At 40.4% G+C, this 20561-nt stretch overlaps 1 protein-coding gene across 2 annotated transcripts in view; it reads right to left on the minus strand.

Annotated features, from left to right (window-relative positions):
- The window catches only part of ADAM12 (ADAM metallopeptidase domain 12), a gene marked incomplete at its 3' end in the record, with an annotated part of 167553 nt that overhangs the window by 51567 nt on the left and 95425 nt on the right, over window positions 1–20561 (minus strand). Inside the window, exons 5-10 of one of the 2 annotated variants that reach the window (XM_079536500.1) lie at window positions 18791–18867; window positions 8493–8670; window positions 3869–3934; window positions 2899–2970; window positions 1797–1966; window positions 480–564 (exon numbers count right to left, since the gene is read on the minus strand). In XM_079536500.1, the coding sequence (XP_079392626.1) occupies window positions 480–564; window positions 1797–1966; window positions 2899–2970; window positions 3869–3934; window positions 8493–8670; window positions 18791–18867 (648 nt within the window). The remainder of the gene's footprint in view (window positions 1–479; window positions 565–1796; window positions 1967–2898; window positions 2971–3868; window positions 3935–8492; window positions 8671–18790; window positions 18868–20561) is intronic. The other variant, XM_079536501.1, reaches the window with a different exon arrangement.

The raw sequence follows: 20561 nt of genomic DNA on the forward strand, positions 1-20561 counted from the left end.
AATGCTGCTATTGTTTATACTCATCTGGCAACATAACAAAAACACTGTGCTACAAAGATGGAAAGTAATACCTTACATAATGAACTCTGTAAATACAGAATAAAATCAATATAATAAAAGATTCAGGATAGACCTGTTGTTGCCTGTAACACTAGTATACTCAGGTGCATAACAAATAGATCCTCCGGTTCTCTTCCTTCATAGCACCTCTTCCTTTGACATAACGATGACCAGAAGCAGAGGATTCTTGAAAGAAGGCCATGCTATGTTTTAACACCATATTTCAGTTTTATGCTTTCCACGATGCAAACTACGAGTTAAAATACTTACGCTCAAGCTGCTCGTTGATATGGATATTATTGAGACTGAAAATGTGACTAAAAGGAGCTGACGTTCTGGTACTGAACGCAGCACTACAACACTTGAGATCACATTGCAGCAGCTGGGAGAGGTTCCAGCTCTGTGCTTTTGCCACTTACCATGACGACCCCTCCAGACTGCTCTGCAGTACACATGCTCATGATGGGAGCCATGCCAATGGTTGTCCCCTGGAAGTACACCCCGCTGCAGGAGGGAGGAAAAGGAAAAGGAGAATTGCACAATCACCACTCAGTGCCAAGATATCACCCTCATTATTTAAAGTCTTGTGTTTCTGCCAGCCTCAAGTATCCCATTTCAAATGTGTCAGCTCCAGACATTTGCAGGTTTGAAAACAACAAAATGTGCAGATTAGCTTTGCCAACTTGCTAAACCGACAGTGACAGAATCCCTGCTATGAAAAAGATCCATTTGATCACCGTCCTTTGGATTTACTTCTGTAATGTGACTCTTTCTTCTTTTCCTTGATTGAAGTTGAGAATAGAAATGCAAACATAAAAGTACTCTCTCTCAATCAAGGAAGGGTTACTTTAATGCCATGGGAAGTTTATATGCTACTTGCTGTAATACACAGCAGAGAATTTAGCTTTTGCAAGCCAAGTATTAATACACATACAGAGTAATCAAATGATTTGTGGCAGTTTGAATAATGTCAGAAAATAAATGCAGTGAGTAAAGAGAACTTCCTTTAACTACTAAGTCTGTTTGTAGCAGAGGGGATTGTTCATTGGTTGAAATAATACATGGATCAAGACAGATTTGAGACGGAGGTGTTTCTCTTACTCATGGTTTTGCCTTTTTTTTTTTTTTTTTTTTTTCCCTACACTTGAGCAGCCAGGTAAAAGGTTACTTAAACATTAAGTCATAAGTGGAAATCAATTATCCTATCCAGAATGTATTTTGAATTTTTACTGAGATCATTCTACTAAGGAACAGGATTCAGATGACAGAATAACAGAATGGTTTGGGTTGCAAAGGAGCTTTACAGTCACCTGGTACAGCCCTCCTGCCATGGTGAGGGATGCTTCCACCAGATCAGGTTGCCTAAAGCTCCATTCAACCCAACCCTGAGATGTCTATACCATCTCGACAATAATATCCCCTCAGCTCTGCTGCAGTGGGGAGGGCAGGACTGCCTTCTTCAGTAACAGTTTACACTGAGATCGCCTTAAACTGACTGTAAATTCACACCTGAAATATTGCTTATTACAAATTCAGCCTGCCACGTTGTTGTATCCAAGAAAGCTCTAGAACTAAGAGATATTGCTGAGGAAGCAGATTGTCTGGAGCGTCTGAAGGCTTCAGCAAAACACTTTGTGATTGCAGAGAGGAAAGACAGCCCTTAAGGAGCACAAGTGACCACCCCAACAGCTGAGAGAACCCAATCCAGCCAATGTTATTCATGGTATAAACTCTACCTTATTAGCTGTGCATTGTCATGGGGTTTACGAGGTAGTAGTTTTAGCTTTCTCCAGTCCAGAAACTCATGCAGGCTGGTGAAAGGATCTTGAGAAATAGAGCACTTATCCATGTCGTTCCACACTTCCACTCCAACCAGGGCTACTCGAATATTTAGTGGCCTATAAAACTAAAGAGAAATCAGAAACAACAATTGTTGCACTGTTGCACACTGCTATCACAGCATTAAATGCCAGCGTTGCCACAAGGGGGGAGCAGGTGCAGCGTTAGGGATGGAGCAGATAAAAATTCTAAGGTAGGAATAAAGTAGAGAAGGACTCAGGAATCGATCAAATTGAGATTTGGCTGACAATCTGAGAAAAGCATATACTAGATCTTTGTCTTGTTTATATGCATTATAGCCATTTGGATAACTCTGCCATTTTCTGAGCATAAATTAAGCATGAAACATAAATACATCATAACATGCAAAATTAATATTGAGCAGGTAACATATAAATGCCTGTCCTGCAGTAATAAGTCAGCCAGACAATTATGCAAGAGGTGGAGGTGTTTTCAGCAGCTTGTTTTTAATCACAAATGCTTCTCCTTGAGTTAATGTCCTTGAGAACTTGTTAAGTTCTGGTCTGAACTATACTTCCTCTGTCATTATTTCACTACCAGCACATGGGGAGCTGGGTTGGGGACAACTACTACTGTAGGAAGGAAGGGGTAAGAAACGTGTGACTCGCTCTTACCTGGAGGCTTTAGCTTTAAGCTCCTTTTCTTTTCATACAAGGTATAAATGTAAATTTTAGAAGCTTAATTTGTACTAATCACAGAATGGCCTGGGTTGCAAAGGAGCTCAATGCTCATCCAGTTCCAACCCCCTGCTGTGTGCAGGTCACCAACCAGCAGCCCAGGCTGCCCAGAGCCACATCCAGCCTGGCCTTGAATGCCTGCAGGGATGGGGCATCCACAGCCTCCTTGGGCAACCTGTTCCAGTGCCTCACCACCCTCTGTGTTTATACAAAGATTTTCCAAACAAGTGCTGGGAGATGAACTTTTCCTTCAGAAAGTGCAATAACTTCTGAAAAAGAGAAATCATTCTCATGTTCTTACCTTATCAACATAGTTTGCAATTTCTATCAGCCTCTGCTTAATTTTTTCCATATCCTTGCCTTGTCTCTGAAACTTGGAACATAAAGGATCAATGTTCTAGCAGCACAAACAGTAGTGTTTTCCCACAGCAGCCACTTAGTAATATTTGGTCCTTAGTCACCCTCTGTAATCCCCAATTGCACATTCCTGCTGGCTTCCACGGGATGACCAGGATGTGGTGCATAATAAGCACAGGCTATGGGATGGGATTTGTTTTTCACATAAGGACTTTAAAATCCTTAAGTCTTATATTGCAATCTGTCTGGGGCTGATGTTTTGTGAAAATGAAAAGACTTTCCTGTACACTGCTTTGGCAGCAGAGCAATTGTTACTCCCTAACTAGCTGTGTTCAAGGAGAGTGAGAGACCATCACATTTGCAAATGAAAATCAAATGCAAGTAGCAAAATAATTCAATCCAAGATTTCATATCTTTGGTTGCCATTCAACTGACTGGAACATTTCTACAGCCTGTCCTGGCTCCTCGCTCCATAGCTCTGTTTCCAAACTGTCAGGAAGGCTTCATGCAATGTGATGGTAAAGCACTACTTCAAAGGGAAATGCAGGATCCCACAGCATCCTCCAAACACTGACAATCCTGCCAAGGGCTGTCACAGAATGCAGTGAAGATACAATCAGTTCATGGGCTGTGAATTTTCATTTGTCACATCTTGAATTACCGACAGATATCCCAATTACCTGTGGATGTCACATTCCTTATGAAATATTGCAAGAGAGATGTACAAAGAACTACCAGTGTTACCCTATCTTCAAGGGCCTTCTGTTGCCTAACTCTGTAGAAGCATGACATGTGAAAGCCCCAATATATATATATTTTTAAATCTGAAGCACATTCCTTATAATTCCATACTGAAACTGAAAAGAGCTACTCATTTCCAACCTGTGTTTCCCATGTCCTTTTAAGTCTCTTACCTCACGATTATCTGCCACAATAACAAGCTCCACATATTTTGTTGTCTTCAGAGTCTCCCTCTTGTACTGTCAAAAAAGATGAAAACAGTATTCTGTTGGATTTTTTTTATTTTTTGTAATAAGTGACCCTTGGAATCAACTCTTCCCCCAGTTCAACACAGTGCTTGCAAGAGGAGATGCAACACATCTCAGATTTCCGGCCTTCCTTTTATCTACACAACAGAAAAAGTCTATGTGGTGCCCACAGAAAAACCCACAAAACCCAAAACCAAACAACTGAGATTCGATCACAAGGAGAAAAATGATGCAAAGGATTGATCAACCTTTTGGGTTTTTGCAGTTACAATGTTGGAGTTTCTTTACTTACAGGAGAACATCATCTCCAGTGGAAAGAACTTTCCAAGGTGCTCTTAAAGAAATTATTAATTGGCTTTATGTAAACATTTTGCACAAACATTACTATGAAAAATGAGCAACGAAGGAATACTGAGTCAAGCAAATGAGAGATCAAGTGGTCAACTGAGCAATTACATAGAAAAAATAAAAATAATAATAATAATTAAAAAAAACAAGACCAAAACTGCAGAAAAAAGAATCTACCTAAATGAATTGTCAGTGTCCAGAGTAGAAAACTGTAATGCTTAAAAAAAAAAAAAAAAGGATGGCTTACTTTTAATTTTGTATCTGTATATTCACACAAAAGAGCTAGTCATGTTACCAGCAGTTCTAAATGCAGGTTTGAAGTACAATGCTTACCTCAAGAAGATAAAATATTGTAATATTACTAATCACAGAACTCCTCTGCTACCCTAATTTAAGAGACATTCTGAAACCCATAAAAGTCCTGTGATTTATGCCAGCTGAGCATCTGTTGCATTATTTCTCCCATGTCTCTGAAATAAGACAGTTAGGAAACAGAGGTTCCAGCAGCACGCCCAATCTTTGCGCCAGAGTTTAAGCAACTTCAGCAGTTGCATGACCTACTAACAACCATGATGCTCTTTAACCTAAAGCAAAACAGAACTTCTCAAAGCAAATGGTCTCTAAGGCAAACTGCGCAATCCCTTTTAAAACTCTGTCAATACTGGATGCCACCATTCCGCCAAATTTTACAAAGTTTTCCTGATGTGCTCAAAATGTTTCTCCTTGCTATCTGCAGATTGATTAGGAATACCTAGAGGAAAATAAAAGATGTAACTCTCACTAATTCCAGCATTCTAATGTTAAAACACTCATGTTTAATAGAGCTACGCAGCCTTCTAACTACAATAACTGAAAAACATTAATTTCCATTTAGACTGTTGCTGAGAAAGCACTAGAAGCTATCATTAATGAACTAAGAATCAGCTGCACTTCGTGTGGTTAGACTTACTGCAGGCCTAGCAAATAAGCACATGTAGATATTCCTGTAACTTCTCTTGGTACTGGGTTCTCTACCATCTTCTTTTGTTCTACTGGACACAACCATCACCACAATGCAGGCATGATGTGCGCACGGACCTGGTGCTTCCTCTGCCATGCAGGTCATCAGGCAGCAGCACACCTAAGAGCCAGCACATCCACTTTGCAGCTTCTGTACCAGCAGTAAATGGGGTGTGAAGGATCTCAGTAGAGCTTGATTCACCTCTCCACTACACATCAGACATGAGCGAGGTGTTATGGAAGGCAAATGACTGTGTGGGTTTTGTTTGTGACAGAGCTGGTCCCTCAGACACTGAAAATCTAATATAAACTCAAAATTTATTATGCAGTCTTGATTAGAGACTTACCCCTAAGATGCCTCTGGTCTTCTAGTGAAAACTGAGATGTCTCCCAGGTGCAAAGATATAAGGGCTCTGCTAACCCTAGTCAATAAGCCATTCGTTTTTCACCAAAAGCAAAATTATTTGGACAGGAGAGAGTTAGCCTGAGAGAAGTTGGCTAGCAGGCTGTAATCATATTAGCCTCTGGTGACTGATTTGCATAACGAATCCATCCTTGCAATTTGCCCAAAGGCTATGTGTATTCCTTGGATATGATATTTATTTATAAGATGTACCTAATTATTGCTTCTTTCAATCTGCTTTCTGCAGCCAACTGCATCAACACACAATCCATTGCCTGATTTAATCACTCAGAATTAAAATGAAGAGTCAATAATACAGCCATGACAGAAATACACGAGGGGAGATAAGACACCTTTTTCAGCTGATTACTGTCCTGCTCCCCTGCTTCTTCAATACCTGATCTTACTGCAAAACTGCTGTCTTATAACACCATATATTTTCAGTGCTTCCCTGCCTGGGAACTGGCTTAGCTTGGATTCACAGTGCAGTGTTGCAGCCTCACTCTCTCTCTGTGATCTAATTCCCTGGATCAGCTGATCTTTGATCTACCAGGACCACTGAAATTGTTGTGTGGCTAAAGAGAAAAGCCATAATATAGCAACTATATTACATGCAGGAATTGCTTTCTGTAGGATCCCATACCAATGGAGCTTATCTGGTTGGCACACTCCCTGCTGCAGTTTGAGGGCCCCCTGCATTATAAAATGACTCCGAATTTATATATACACAACCCTAATGGAGCAAAATGTGTCTGCCCACACCTGCTGTACCATCTGACTTGATCTAGCAAACCTCACATTTGGACCTGGGAAGCTGAATCTATTGTTTTCTCCATCATTTATTCGTACGTATATCTAACCCAAAGGCTGGTCTAAATTTGTGCTACACTGATCTAACATTTCAGGTCTGCTCAACAAGCATTTAGTGTATGCAGATGGGTGAAAGGTGAGTGAAATAAACTAAAAACTACCTCAAGCCTGCCAAGAAACCTGAAATTTTCATTATGCCCTAAACTCGGCACTGTGCTTACTTCCATGACCCAGCATAATGTGGAGCAGCCTTGTGTCTCAATAATTTGCAATTCATCATTATTCAGTGTATCCTGACAGTCTGCTTAGTTGATGACAACACCGAAATGTGAAAATTCAGTCCACATATTACATTTGACAACTTCCAGAATTCATACATTAAAAGCATATCCAGCATACTCATTACAAGCATTTTACCCAACTCTGTGATGTGGCTGGTGACAGGTTTCATATTTATGCCCAGTGAACCATTGCAACAATATCTTTCAGATATGTAAGGTGAATTATAACACATAGTTGAAGCCATCAACAGAATGTGAGAACCACGAGGGTAATGGTGAAATTGTTTTGAATGTATCAGATAGTTATGTGTATGCTTTTCATTTCAGTTGCCTGGTGTTACAGATTGCCTCTCCAAACTTCACTTGCATGTCCCATACGTTTTGGGGAAACCTTAAAGATTCAAAAAAGTTCATTTCCACACACATGAATTAATTTGAAAATGCAGTTTTTAGGGTGCGAAACACTCTAGCTTAATGGAGGAACCTATTTTTGAAACGTCACTGTAAGGAAGCCCGTTTTGGTAGAGCTGCACTTATAGAGAGGCAGGCTGGAAGGCCGTGGCTTTGTTCTGCTATCTTGTGTTTCCCAGAAGGGGCTCATGTCACAGATATATTAATGATATTAATGAGCATTAATGTGGACTATTTAAGCAGAAATCATAAAGAAAGCTTACATAAATTACTGTCAACACTTTCAACCTACAGTCTTCACACCTTTTCAGAAAAATGCTTAGCCCATAAAGTTGCATCTGTAACAGCTAACCTTATATATATATATATATATATATATAGGGTTTTATATAATATATATATATATATTTATCAAAAGGAAATTTGGACAGATAACACTTGATATTCCTAAAATACAAAATAATTTAATTCCACTACATAAGTAAAATCTGGTAATGCCATTTAGGTTGCTTTCCTTCACAATTAACTTGATACATGGGCTTAGCAGCACCCGTAACTATGAAACAAAGAATGTGACATTTAATGAAATATGAGGTCAGAATTGTATCACTGTATGATTTCTGGACACCTAAAACAGTGTTTTCCACAATCCACATCCAGTATGCACATTAATTTGTTACAGTATTTCTTCATGGTTTTCAGCTCATTTTCTACTGTTTCCATTAGCGAGATGCATTTCACATTAAGTGCACTCCTTACATAAAAACAATTACTATAACACATCTGTAAGATAATACTGTGAGAATTTGTTTTGTCTGCACAGGATACTTTCCTGTAAGAACGTATAGGTTCATTTAGGTTTTAAAACACTATTCTCAAAGCATCACAGCTCTCGTGTTCTTTTCCACCTCGGCTGGCCAAGAACTTTTCCAGACATTGCTCAGTGTTCTTATGGGGTCCTAAATTGTTGCTATAATCATACATGAACTAAAATATATTACCATGGTAGTATGAAACTTTTCCTGTGCTATCTCATTACCAAAAAGAATGAGAAAAAGCAATAAGGGAGCGAGAAAAAGTAACAAAGCTTAAGCAAATCTTGTAAGCATGTGCTCAGCTTTAGGCATGTTCTTAAGCACGTGCCATCAGCAGAAGCTGACTGTGTGGTTTAGTAGCCTGCTCAGTAGGGATACAGGAAATAAGTCTGGAAAAGAGAGTTATGGCAGACAGTGTTATGGAGATGCTACCAGGAAGGTACTTAACAAACCAGAAACACAAAAGCACAGCATGCACCTACCCTGCTGGCTGGAGAGCGGTGCGACGTGTCAGCGGCCCTCGTGGCAGAGATGTCCAGCTGGTGGCCACAGGACCCTGGAATTATTTCCAAGTTCTCTGCTCGGTAGATCTTGTGTTCACTTGTAGCACCTTCTAATGGCTCCACAATGTAGCTTTTGTTTGCAAACACAATAATTCCCCTGTTATGGAAGACAGCAGAGTAAGATGCACTGCTTTCAAGAACAAACCTATGTTTGTCTTCAACAAGGTTACAACAAGCTTTAATAACAGAGGAATATGAAAAAGCAAAATGCTGATTTACAGTACCATGGTCGGGTGGAGCAGGAAACATCAAAGCTGTACATTTGTCATTACAGCACACTACACCTTACAAAAAGCTATGGCTCAAAGAAAATTTTCTTTTTCTGAAGTGTCGTGCTGTAGAACAAAATTGCATTTGTGTTTTATGTGTTTTCCATTCTCCCAGTGATGCATTGCCATTGCTGACTAGAGTAATGATGTGAGTACTTCTGAGGACCTGTTGCAAACAGGAATGAACAAAAGCGTGGCGAAATGTTTTTATTAGGAAAGGTAGAGAGCAAAAGAACTTATTATGATCTGTAGATACCTTTTAAACCAAACACTGATGCAAGCATCAAAGCTGCCAGATGAAAGAGGCATTTGAGTATGAAAATGGGTTATTAAACACTGCACCGTGGGGCAGTAAAATGAAGTTCAGAAATATTAACTAAAGGATTCCTGTTTAAAATAATGCCTCCAAAATTTAATTTTTTACCACAATACCATGTGTTGTCTGAGGAACCCAAAGGTCTTCTACTGAGAAATGCACTCCTATCACATTACTGTCAGCAGCAATGTGCAAAGAGGACATCAGGATGGCATAATACCATAAGTAGGCATAGGTTAGGTTTACAGTCATCTCTACTTGAGTTGTGTCTGCAAGAGGAAAGCATTTAGTATCCAAAGTCTGACTTAGAATTGTCTAACTTGTATCCTGAGCACGTATTGTCAACTCAAGATGGTCTTAGTTCCTGCATCAAACTGAATATTGAGTTTCCTTGGGCAATTATTTGATCAAAGAAAGGCATCCTTTAAAATCCTTTTTTTTCTTTTTCTTTTCTTTTTTTGTTTTTACTTGTGTTTACTTGTTTTTACCTTTCTTTTTTTTTTGTTAAATATTGATAAACATTTGCTTATGTGATATAGCAAGTACTCATCATTTAGACACTACGTTGAACATGCTGTTTCCATATCTTTAAATTATGAATGCATAAATCCCTTAACACTGGCAAAGTTTCAGCAGGAATATTACAATCTACCCAAAATCCCTCTGAAAATTTTGATTGGCTAAAGTGTTCTTCCCCAATTCCTCCTCTACATTGCTCTACACTTTCTCTATATGCTATTAAACCACTATTATTTTTAGATTAAAGCTGGCTATGTTATATTGGTTTCTCTTTTTCCTCTATAGGTGTCTGCTCTTCTGTCTGTACTACAACAAAGGTGAGGTACTACAAGTATTTTAAGACCAGTCCACGTCTCTATACAGTTCTACAGAAGGTTTAAAAAAGGAAAAACGTGGTGGAAGGAGCCAGAAGCATCGTAAAGGCTGATACAAAAATAAAAAGTGAAATTATTTGGAAAAAGCTGTCCTAGCTATTCTAACCTTACAAAGGTACAATGAAGAAAGTCCCAGTCAATTACCTGAAACTTTGGTTTCAAGCAGGCAGTCCATTTGTTACCAAACACCCTTATTGTTGGTTCACCCAAGCTAACAAATAACCATTTCATGTGAAGAGTAATATCTAGATGTCCAAGGTAAAACAAGACTGGTAATCCATGATATTAAAAAGGCTGTGCAAAAGCATTCACAGTAACACCCCCAACAAAAGGAGAGTAGTGTACTGATTTGACCCAGAGTCAGGCTCTGGTAATCCATCTGCAGCTTCCTCAGTATCCTTGGCAAATCAGGTAAGATGCATGATTTACCATCACACAAGCACGCTGTGCGTGATGGATGAGAACTGGAAAAGCAGGACTGATTTATTACAGCAACCCTTGTAGCAATAGCTAGGATACACGATAGGATGAATGACATATAGGGACCTCCAAGCAGGTTGTTGCACTGTGATTCAGTGTCCTTACAATCTGCAGTTCTAAGAAATTATTTTAAGATCTGCCATATTCCTTGAAGAATTTAGGAAACTAGGACAGCATATTCTCTTTACTCCCATAATCAGCAACTCCGTAATCAGCATAATCAAGTAAGGGTTGTTGTTTTTCCCTTGTGCAATAAATTATTCCATTCTGGAGGCTTCTGGAACCAGCAGTGGAGGCAGAAGTCCATTAGTCACTGTTTGAAATGGGACAGCCTGACCATCTCCCTTTATTAACAACTCCCAAACAGTGTGAAACCATGAAGGTTTTATTTTTAATGTTAAACTTCATTCCTCTAGAACCTTAACTTAAAAAAAAATATATATCTGTATCTATAAAGACATGTAATTTAATTTTCTTTAATTATTTACACTGAAGATGGAGAGACTTAATAGCATCCTTTTTCTGGATAAAGCTTACTCACCCCTTTATTTTCTCCCCCTCAGTGATTGCTGGGTTTCCAACGCACCCTTTGTAAACCCAGGTACTGTCTAAAGTGACTCATAACCCCCTGTTTTCTCTCACTGGAGGACATACAGACAGGTGAGCAGATACCCAAGTGATTAATTTTGTTTTCAATTGAGCAAATAAGTGCTAGGACAGCCTATTCAACTACTCATCAAAACTCCCATTCCTTTAAGAATGGTGCCACCCTTTGCATATGAAGCAATCCCATGGTAAAAAAAAAAAAAAAAAAAAGAAATCTGCAGTTTTGGCTTAAAGGAAGGAATAGCTTTAATTTAATGCATATTTTTCTTTTGAGTACTGCCTGCAGGACACCTGCACCCAGCTTGTGACCATCTGTAATACGATAACAAATATCAAATATGAATTCTCTTGGCCAGCTCTTTTTTTTTTTTGCTAATTTTCTTTTCCTATAATCACATTTTCCCCCTTGATTATTGCCAAGCATAGCACTTACAACTGTAACTAGTCAAAAAAAAGTTGGTTTCTTTCTCTTTTAGTGTGGCAAGACCTGATAAACGATACCTAAAACCAGTCTTTCACTACTGAGAATGTGATGTCAATTGAATTAATCTGTAATTACTTTTTCCCTTATATTTTTCTGTTTGAAAGAAGCCTCTGTTTCGGTGGTTCTACTATGCTCCTCAGTCAGCCCATGCTCCCTAATGACCAAGGTGAGACAACTTCTTCTCAGGAGACATTAACGTTAAATAACACAATGCTTTTCAAAGAAACAAAAATGCAGTATATTGAACTAGAAAACACCAGTCAAAAACAACATGAGGAACCCCAAAGGCATTCCAGCAACTCCACGTATGCTTGAGAAGCAGCTATGAGCAGACAAAAGACCAACTCCTACAGAAATCTGTGAGATTTCTACCGCTACCTCAACAAAAGACTACCAGAATTTCCAGACTTATAAATATTGGGGAAAAATGCAATATAAAATATAATTTTTTTTGGCTTCTAGTTATCTAACCCCTGGTACATGTGTTTGCTTCAATCTCGCACGATAGCGATACTGAAAACTCAGAAAGACCTACAAAAACAGTTGAGCAGGAAAGCTGAGTCAATTCAGCTCCCATCTAAAACAATCAGGCTTTCCACCATCAGTAGCAGAGAGGGGGAAAAATAAAATCTACATCATGCAGCATGTCCAGACATCAGTTCATGGGCTTCAAGCCAACTGGAAGCAGCTTCAGTGCAATCTTGAGCCCAAGCTGATATTTCACTCTGCCTCTGAGCAGGGTTTGAGCCCTGCTCATGTTTGGGGCTCAGCAACAAACCAGCCACATCTTCACCGCTGCAAATCAGCTCAAATTGTGAACTACCCATTGGTATCTGCCTCATACATGCCATTATACGACAAATGGACAGATGGGGATGGGTTAGGATGAGAGCTCTCACTCTGTCTCAAGGCAAAAGAAATTAAAACAGTAGTAACTAATTCAATAACTAATTTGTTATTAAGTGCTGCTTACCTTGCAAAGAATATCTCATTTAGGGAAATGTAATTTGACGGAATTAATCCTCTACTTAAATCAGCAATAAAAGCAAATAGGATATTTTTTTTCCCCTCTTAAAAAAGCAGGAAAAAAAAACCCCAACAAAACAAAACCTAACGCAAGGCCAGTCGTATTTCATAAATCAACAGGCTGTAGGAAATCTCAAAATATAAATGGGATTTTTCTTTTCCAACTTGTCAGCAGAAGCAAAGTCCCAGCCAACATAAACCATCAATGCATACTTGTCTGAGAAATTGTGATGCTGAAGTAAAACTTGGCTAGGACAGCACTACATGAAACCGTGATAGATTATTCTGCTGCAGCGTTAGGGGAACGTTAAGTAAATCAATAAATCTGATATCCATGAATGCAATTAAACATTTGGTTTTAATGAAGCTCAGAGTTATACTCATTGCTAAACAATAATAATAAAAAGCCCTATTACCACTGGAATGTAGATGCTTTCAGCCTGTAAGAAATTAATTAGACTGGAGGGCTGTCGTGCTCCACACCACATACTGACATTGAGTCTGCCTCTGTCCACAGTGAAAGACTATGCAGGACTCGTGTGCCATTCAAAAACCTACAGGTCCTTTACTTCATAATTAATACTGCAGCTTCAAAAGTAAAGGGTCAGATCCCACTGCTGTGCCACAGAGTTCAATGAGTTTTAGCCACACAGATAACAGAAGCTGAGCCTTCTGGTCCCTGAATATTGTGCCGATGCCTGAGATGAGGTGTGGCAATGAAGAACTGCTTCATTCCTCAACGTGTGTGATACCAGAAAGTGATCTGTGAAGGGATAGGGCACTTTTGTTTGTTTTTCCTGTAAATCCTGCATTCCCAGGACTTCATCTAATGAGTTCCCAGGCACATAAGCAGGCAAACAAAGAAAAGGGGGAAAAAAAAATGCAGTAGTGAATAAAAGCTTTCACTTTTACTCTGCTGTAACTAGTTGCAGACGAACACAATTGGGATAACTGAATGAAGTGGACTGCTTTTCTAATAGGTTAAGTAGTCTTTAGATATAATCCAAAAGGCTTGGCCATTTTTCTAGCTTTAAAAGACTGGGAAATACAGAGCATGGGAGCTGGACTGCAGAGACAGAAGACAGATACTTCCTTATCCACCAGTGCTCTGCAGGCAGCCTTGGCCAGGCTATTCACCTCTTTCTGTGCAGCAACCCAGCTGCAAACAGGGTAAATTTTAGTAACTGCACACAGTAATGATGTGCTGAGGAAGGGCATCACATGAGACTCCAGTAATACTGTTATACCGCACATCAGAATTCCATTAAAATAGCAGGCCTGACCCACATCAACAAAGGCCAGCATTTCAAAGGGAGGTCATAGGAGCAGAATTACTGCTTTACATACTGCAGCAGTAGCAGAGGCTCCCCTGCTCAGACACGTTGTTAGTCAAATACATGTTTTATTCCAGCCAGTGCCTTTCATTAACCTGAAAATACATTCTAGAGCACAGTGTCAAAAATGTAGTCATACCCAGAGAATACTGAAGCATGCACTTAATGCTTCCTCCTCAGAAGGCAGACATGCCAGAGTGAATGTATATTGGTCTGCAACTTCTGATGCCTGGAATTTAAGCAAGGCGATCCTTGAATCAAGAGTGAAAATGCAATTCCATGTCCAACATTTGGGTGGCGAGAAACAGTAACTGCGTTGTCAGAAGTGTCACTTGTGTGCTTAGTGGGGAACGTGACCAGGCTGACGAGTGAAAGCAGAGAAAGGTGAAGGAGTAAAGAAGTTGGCATTAGTGCCTATTTAATGAACACATTGAACAGTATCGTGTAGCAAATAATATAGCAAAAAAAAGAAAGCTTGATTGAAAGTTGCACATCACATTAAGGTTTGTAAAACATTTCTTCAAGTCACAAAATGTATTACATTTCATTTTTAATAAATGCTTTTAGACATGACAGGAGGGAGAAGGATTAGACTCAGCCTATTGGTAGGGATCATCTCTTATGGTTGTGCCAGTGATGCCTAGGGACATTAAAGTGTTCCCAGGGACAACAGGCACACAACTGTCTCCTTCAGCTAACTGTGTCTGGGATGCAGTGAGTTTGGCCAGCTCATCTGACAAACAGATGGCTGTAGTACTGTCAGCCTCGTGCCACATAACCGTGTAACCCCATAAAGAATTACTGCCTACTGCAACCCTGCTCCCACCGCTATCACTGGGCACAGTATCTTCCAGTTATGAACACTGACTGAATACTTCATACACACAAATGAGCTTATTACCTGGCAATTAGGGAGATCCTCAGGATTTTCAAGAGCATCTTGTTTTTTTAGAACAAAAAGGCTTCCCATGAGATTTGCATCCCTAAAGTACTAAGGCATTTGTGAAAGCCTCCCATCATGGAGGTCACAGCAGATGCTCCTGGTCCTGCATGTCTCCCTGCTAGCTCCTGCACTTCAGCACAGACCATAGGGGCTGTGCTCATCTTCAGGCTGCATTTTTATGTCTATACCAGCTCCTGCACTTGCAGAGAAAGTAACAGAGGAAAAAAAAATAAGAAGAAATCACTCGAGTGTATGCAGTTTTATCAGAGAAGAGTTGTGTGGTGGCTGCAGGCCAAAATTATTTGCTAAAACCTTGAAGAGCCTCTGAGCTAGATAAACAGGAGGGTATTTCCACAGGAGAGGAAGAAAACGACTGTGTTTGGTCAGATGTTCTCCTGCCCAGAAGCTCTGACAATCTAATTGGCTTTCTCATCTAGACAGAAGCACTGGAAATCCTGATTGCCCATTGTTCCCATTCAGCACACACATCTCCTTTCCAGCACTAAGCTCTTCCTCCTCTGGAGGACCCAGCAGGACACAGATTGCAGCACAGCCATACTCTCCTCTAACCTGCATTTCAGGCTGCTGTTGGTGTCAATTCAACTATTTACGCCATGGTAATCTTATGTAAAATGAGCCACTCATATGTTATGTCTGAGAGGATGCAATATAGCTGCAGTATAGAAGTGTCTGTGAATATAAGAACTCTGTCTGCCTCTCAGTTATCTTTATATTACTCTCCTCTACCTCCCTGAAAAATGCAAACTAGTCAAACGTGTCTCAGCCTGCAGATTTCACACTTCATTCTTTCTGTATCTGACGACTGGCGGATTAATCACAGCATATTTGTAAGCTAACAATCCTTCTCAGATGTGCAACCATACCCCATTAGCACTTAGTGGTCATATCTGATCAAGAGCAAGGTTCCTCCAGACCAGCACTCTGACCCAGGCTCTGGCCAACAGCAGATGCTTAGGGGTAAGATAGAAGAGCATAAGAAGAACTTGACTGTTGTCCCAGCTCGACGGTGTAACTGTATGGGACGTCTCAGGGTTTGACTGGCCCTGAGAGGCTCCCTCTGCTCCACTCCCTGCGTTGCCTCATCATGCTTTGAATTTACTGACACTTTTGCCACTTGATGCCACCTGTGATCATGAGTTTCAAAGCTTCACGATGTGGTGAATTAAAACAACAAAAAAAAAAAAGTGCTTTCCTTTACTCTAAAATTTCGTTTGATGACTTCTAATTTTAAGGTTTCAGAGAATATTCAGTAATCGTCCCCACTCCAGCATGACATTCAGTCTAACTTCTTTTCCCCTTTTCCCCATCACCTCCTTTCAAAACTGACAAATCCTGTTCTATTTTTTGAATAAAAGCTGTTCCATACCTTTGATCATCATTTTTGCTCCTCTCTATATATCTTCTGGATATAATGCTTCCTTTTCTGAAATGGGGGTAAAGGAGGTAGGAACAAGAACTGCATGAAAATTCAAGCAGTAGGTGCACTACAGATTTATAAAAGTGGTAACGAAGGGTTTTGTTCTATCCCCTATTTCTGCCTTGGTAACGGTGATCCTGTTTTGCTTCTCTACCACAAAACACTCTGGTTTCATGCTATAATCTATCTGAAATCTGTCCTTTATGATTAGCTTCATGTCTTTTAATGAACTTGGAGGGAAAAGACACTGCTCCCACCCCTCCATGCCCGGAACACTGCCCAAGGTGTCTGTCCAGTGGGTGTGGAGGGATTTGGGTGCTTGGAGATGTTGGCAAGCCAACAGCTCACGCTTCCTTTCACTAGATGTGTTTCAGGCACTCCGGCCACAGCCGTGTGAGGTAGGTAAGAATCATTAAATGAATTTCACAGATGGAGAGAACGAGACAGAGAGATACGTCCAATTCAGCCAGGAGCTGTCACAAAGCCAGAAACAGCCTCTCTTAGGAGAGCAGCATTTCCTGCCAACGCTGCTGCTGGTGGAAGGGCTGCCCCAGGGATGGCCCTCACGTGGCCTGAGGGACAGAGCAGTTCTCAACTCTTGTATTTCCCCTGATATTATTTCACACTGGATCACATGCAGTGAAACTATCCACCCACGTTCTCGAGGGACACAGCTCTACTGTAATGGTGTGGTGAGGGAGGTGTATTATAACCTGCAGGCCTGGTTCTGAAAGATGCTCGGTGCTTCTGGAGCCTCAGCACGACCATTTGGGCTCTTTTTCCCAACCAGTTTTAATGAGGGCCCGGATGTTTCAAGAAGCTGGCAGTGCATTATGAAGCCGTACAACGAGATGCCCCTGGCTCAAATCAAGCATAGATGATGACTAGAAGTTATTACTGTTGGCTATGGGCTGCCAAATGAGTTCTGTGGAATAACTCCACAGGCACCCTTATCACATGCTGTCATCACTCATGGACGCTGTCTTGAACAACCTCAGTAGTGAATGCAGCAGTTACATGGGCATAGATGGCAAGATATGGCCACAGTTCTGCTAGAGCAAAATTTTTGCCTGAAAAAGAAGCTGCTGCCCATTTCCCATGGGGAATCGAGCCTAATAAAGACTTGCACTTTGAGGGTTAATCTGCAGTAGTGCCAGATGAGAGAAAAATGTCACTGCTAGCATCTTGCCATTTCTGACTACCTAAAACTGGGAAAGGACTCAGCATGCTCAACATTTTTAAGAGGAGGATGAGCAAATTAGAGAAGAAATAAAATGCATTTAGTATGGGGAAATCCTTTGTCCTGAACAGGATTTCTTTTTTTCCTAGACAGCTCTAGAACAAGACAACAGCGCAGACCCTTTCCTGCAGAACACACATGTTCCCTGTGGACCTTGCAGCAACCCAATCCATTTAGTGATGCAGTGCTTCACGCACTGAGAACATGCACTGTATTTTTGCAGACCATGAGAACAACTGCTGAATATCAGCTAACATGGTTCATGCAAAGGGTTTGTTAAAGCAAACCTGTGGAAGATGCCAGATACATACTGAAGCACCCTGAAAAATCCCTCTCTATGTGGAAATGAGCCACGGGAACCCAACACACTACAGAGAACAACAGGGAGAACTGTCCTGGTGGCAAACTGCTCTGATCCTCTCCATTCCAGAGCTCCAGTATAATAGCTGTGCTAATACTACTACTGCACAAAATGCAAAGGGAAAAAGAAAGACTCCAGCTACTCCTGCTGTTTGTAGATAAATTAAACAAACCCAGAAAAAGGTTGAGACAGCTGGAAACCTGACAGGAAAACTAGGTTTTCCAGGGAGAACACTAGAGCCAATTTACAGTTAATTACAGTGATTTGGAACAGCTCTGTGAGTAAATACCAGCCTCTGATTGTCCAAGTAAGGAAGATAATTGTTTCCTGAACTGTGTCCATTGCCTATTTAAAACGTTGTCAGCTTGTTCCTTTCTCCAAATCAGAAGAGATTTTCTTTTCAGCAAGACCAATCTGCTACCTTTCTGTTAATGAGTAGCTACAATCTGAACAGTGAGCATCATACCTGCCATCATCATGGTTTACTGAGTTCCACAGCCACTTCTACAGAGCAAACTCTCCTAGCAACTGAACTGCTGCCCAATGCACCAGTTGCAAAGCAGTCCTGCACTGCTGGTGAAATAGCTCTCACCAGCAGGACTGGAGGGCCCTGAGGCACTGCCAGTCACAGAACACGCCAAGTACTTCACTGCTGCAAGACCCTCCATGCATTGCATTTTCTATTCCATTTTTCTTCGGAGCAACAAGGTAAATGAGTTTACAGAAATCGTGGAACCATTTGAAAAGCAGGTATTGGTAAATCAGAACTTAGTGAGTATGAAGATGACTTATTAAAGAACTGAAATGTTACTGAAACATTGGCTCACCTGAGTCCAGAGCAGGTACTCAGACTGACTGACGAACTGGGGTAGCCTCGTACATTTCCATGGTAATAGCAGTGACCCTGATTGCAAGAGAAGAGAAAATATTTTAGCATTCTTAAAAGTCTTGTTTTCTCAGGGTTTCCCACCTCCTTTGTATGAAAGCTATTTTCAGTTGCAGACTACAGCATTCAGAAGCCCACTGACAGCACCTTCTCCACTAAATATTCACAGCGTTGACTTAACACTCCAAGGTGATCCTCAGTTGAAACCTTGACTGTACTTAGATGATAGAGGATTGGGGTTATTTTTGTTTTTAAAGAAGACCAGCAGAGTTTAAATTTGCATGTCTGTGATAATCTTCTTTTCTTCTGATATTTAATATAAAGCTATAGTACAGAGTACCTTACAAAGTTACTGACATACTTTCCCACTTGCTTTAAACCCACATGTTTGTCTTCAAGATCTTCTATGCCCACGTATGACCACAGGAGATACTTCCGTTCAAAGGCAGGTATAAAAAAGACAATCCCAAACACAGTTTGGGAACAAAAAAATAAAAAAGTAAGCGTAGGGGAAGGGAAACCGTTTGGAAAAGAAACCTTTTATTGAATTACCCAACCGACTGGCTGCACATTATTAAGAGCAACCACGACTAAGAGGTCTTCTATTTTGAGAGGCAAAAATCCAATTTCATTTTGCAGCTAGGTTATTGTATTTCCTTAATAATTCACTGCTTGCAAAAAGCACCCACAGCAGAGATACTTTCTCAGCATAGACGTATCTGTCTGGAATCAAGGTTAATTTTATTGTTGACTAAAGGTTATATTACACTGCCAATTATGTGACTGACTGGAAAGCAACAATTGTGTCACGTCCAGTGTTTCTCTTCTCATGGCTCCCTTGAATGCTACTTGGAAACCGAAAATACCATTGTAAAAGGTTTCTTCCTTATTAGTGCAAAGGAAAGTTATCACTCATGCTCCAACCTGACAGTCATCTCACTGTGCCTTTTATTGCTTCGTTCATCCACATCTATCTGGCTGCATCAATTAACCTTTTCAGCATTGGGGCATGGCTTTTACTTACAAAGCTTCACATAGATTTCTAAAGAATGTCTTGATTTGGTTATAGAAAGCATTGTCATAGAAAACATTGGGCAAGAGGGAATGATTCAGACAAAATTTTTCTGCAAATAAGGATATACCTTGAAAAATATTTGTTTAGAGCATTTGTGTTTCCAGCACGAGCAACAGAACAGCACAACATCATGAGGCTTGTAATTAGAAAGCAGGATAGCTTTTATCGGTGATCAAAATGACAGTAGCAGGGTAATGGTATTTTACTCTCCAGTATTTTTTTATCATTGGTACTCATAAAGAGCTGGTAGCTTGTTAGCAAAGATAAAACCACAATAAAAGGCAGGAAGTCATAGACTGAATTTTTGGGGCATGATTGCTTCAGTGACAATTGCTGTGGACACCAAGGCTTTCAGCATAAGTAAGCTATATCACTATTTCAATATTAGACTCATCTAGCTGATAAGAGTGAGGAAATAGGAGCCCTCTGAACAAATACTGACTCATGCAGTATCCCTGACGTGTGAAAACAAACACAAAGTCACTTTACTTGTGTCACTTAAACCAAGTCTAAGGCAGAGCTCTTAGGAAACCAGCCACTGCTGTCAAGCAAAGCACTCAGCAAAATCTGAAGGCTGAGCTGATATCTCGACCCATGCAGACTACAGCTGCAGTGCAGCTAGTTGTCTTTATCAGAG

Source organism: Tetrao urogallus (genome assembly GCF_951394365.1).
Source record: "Tetrao urogallus genome assembly, chromosome: 5".
NCBI lineage: Eukaryota > Metazoa > Chordata > Aves > Galliformes > Phasianidae > Tetrao > Tetrao urogallus.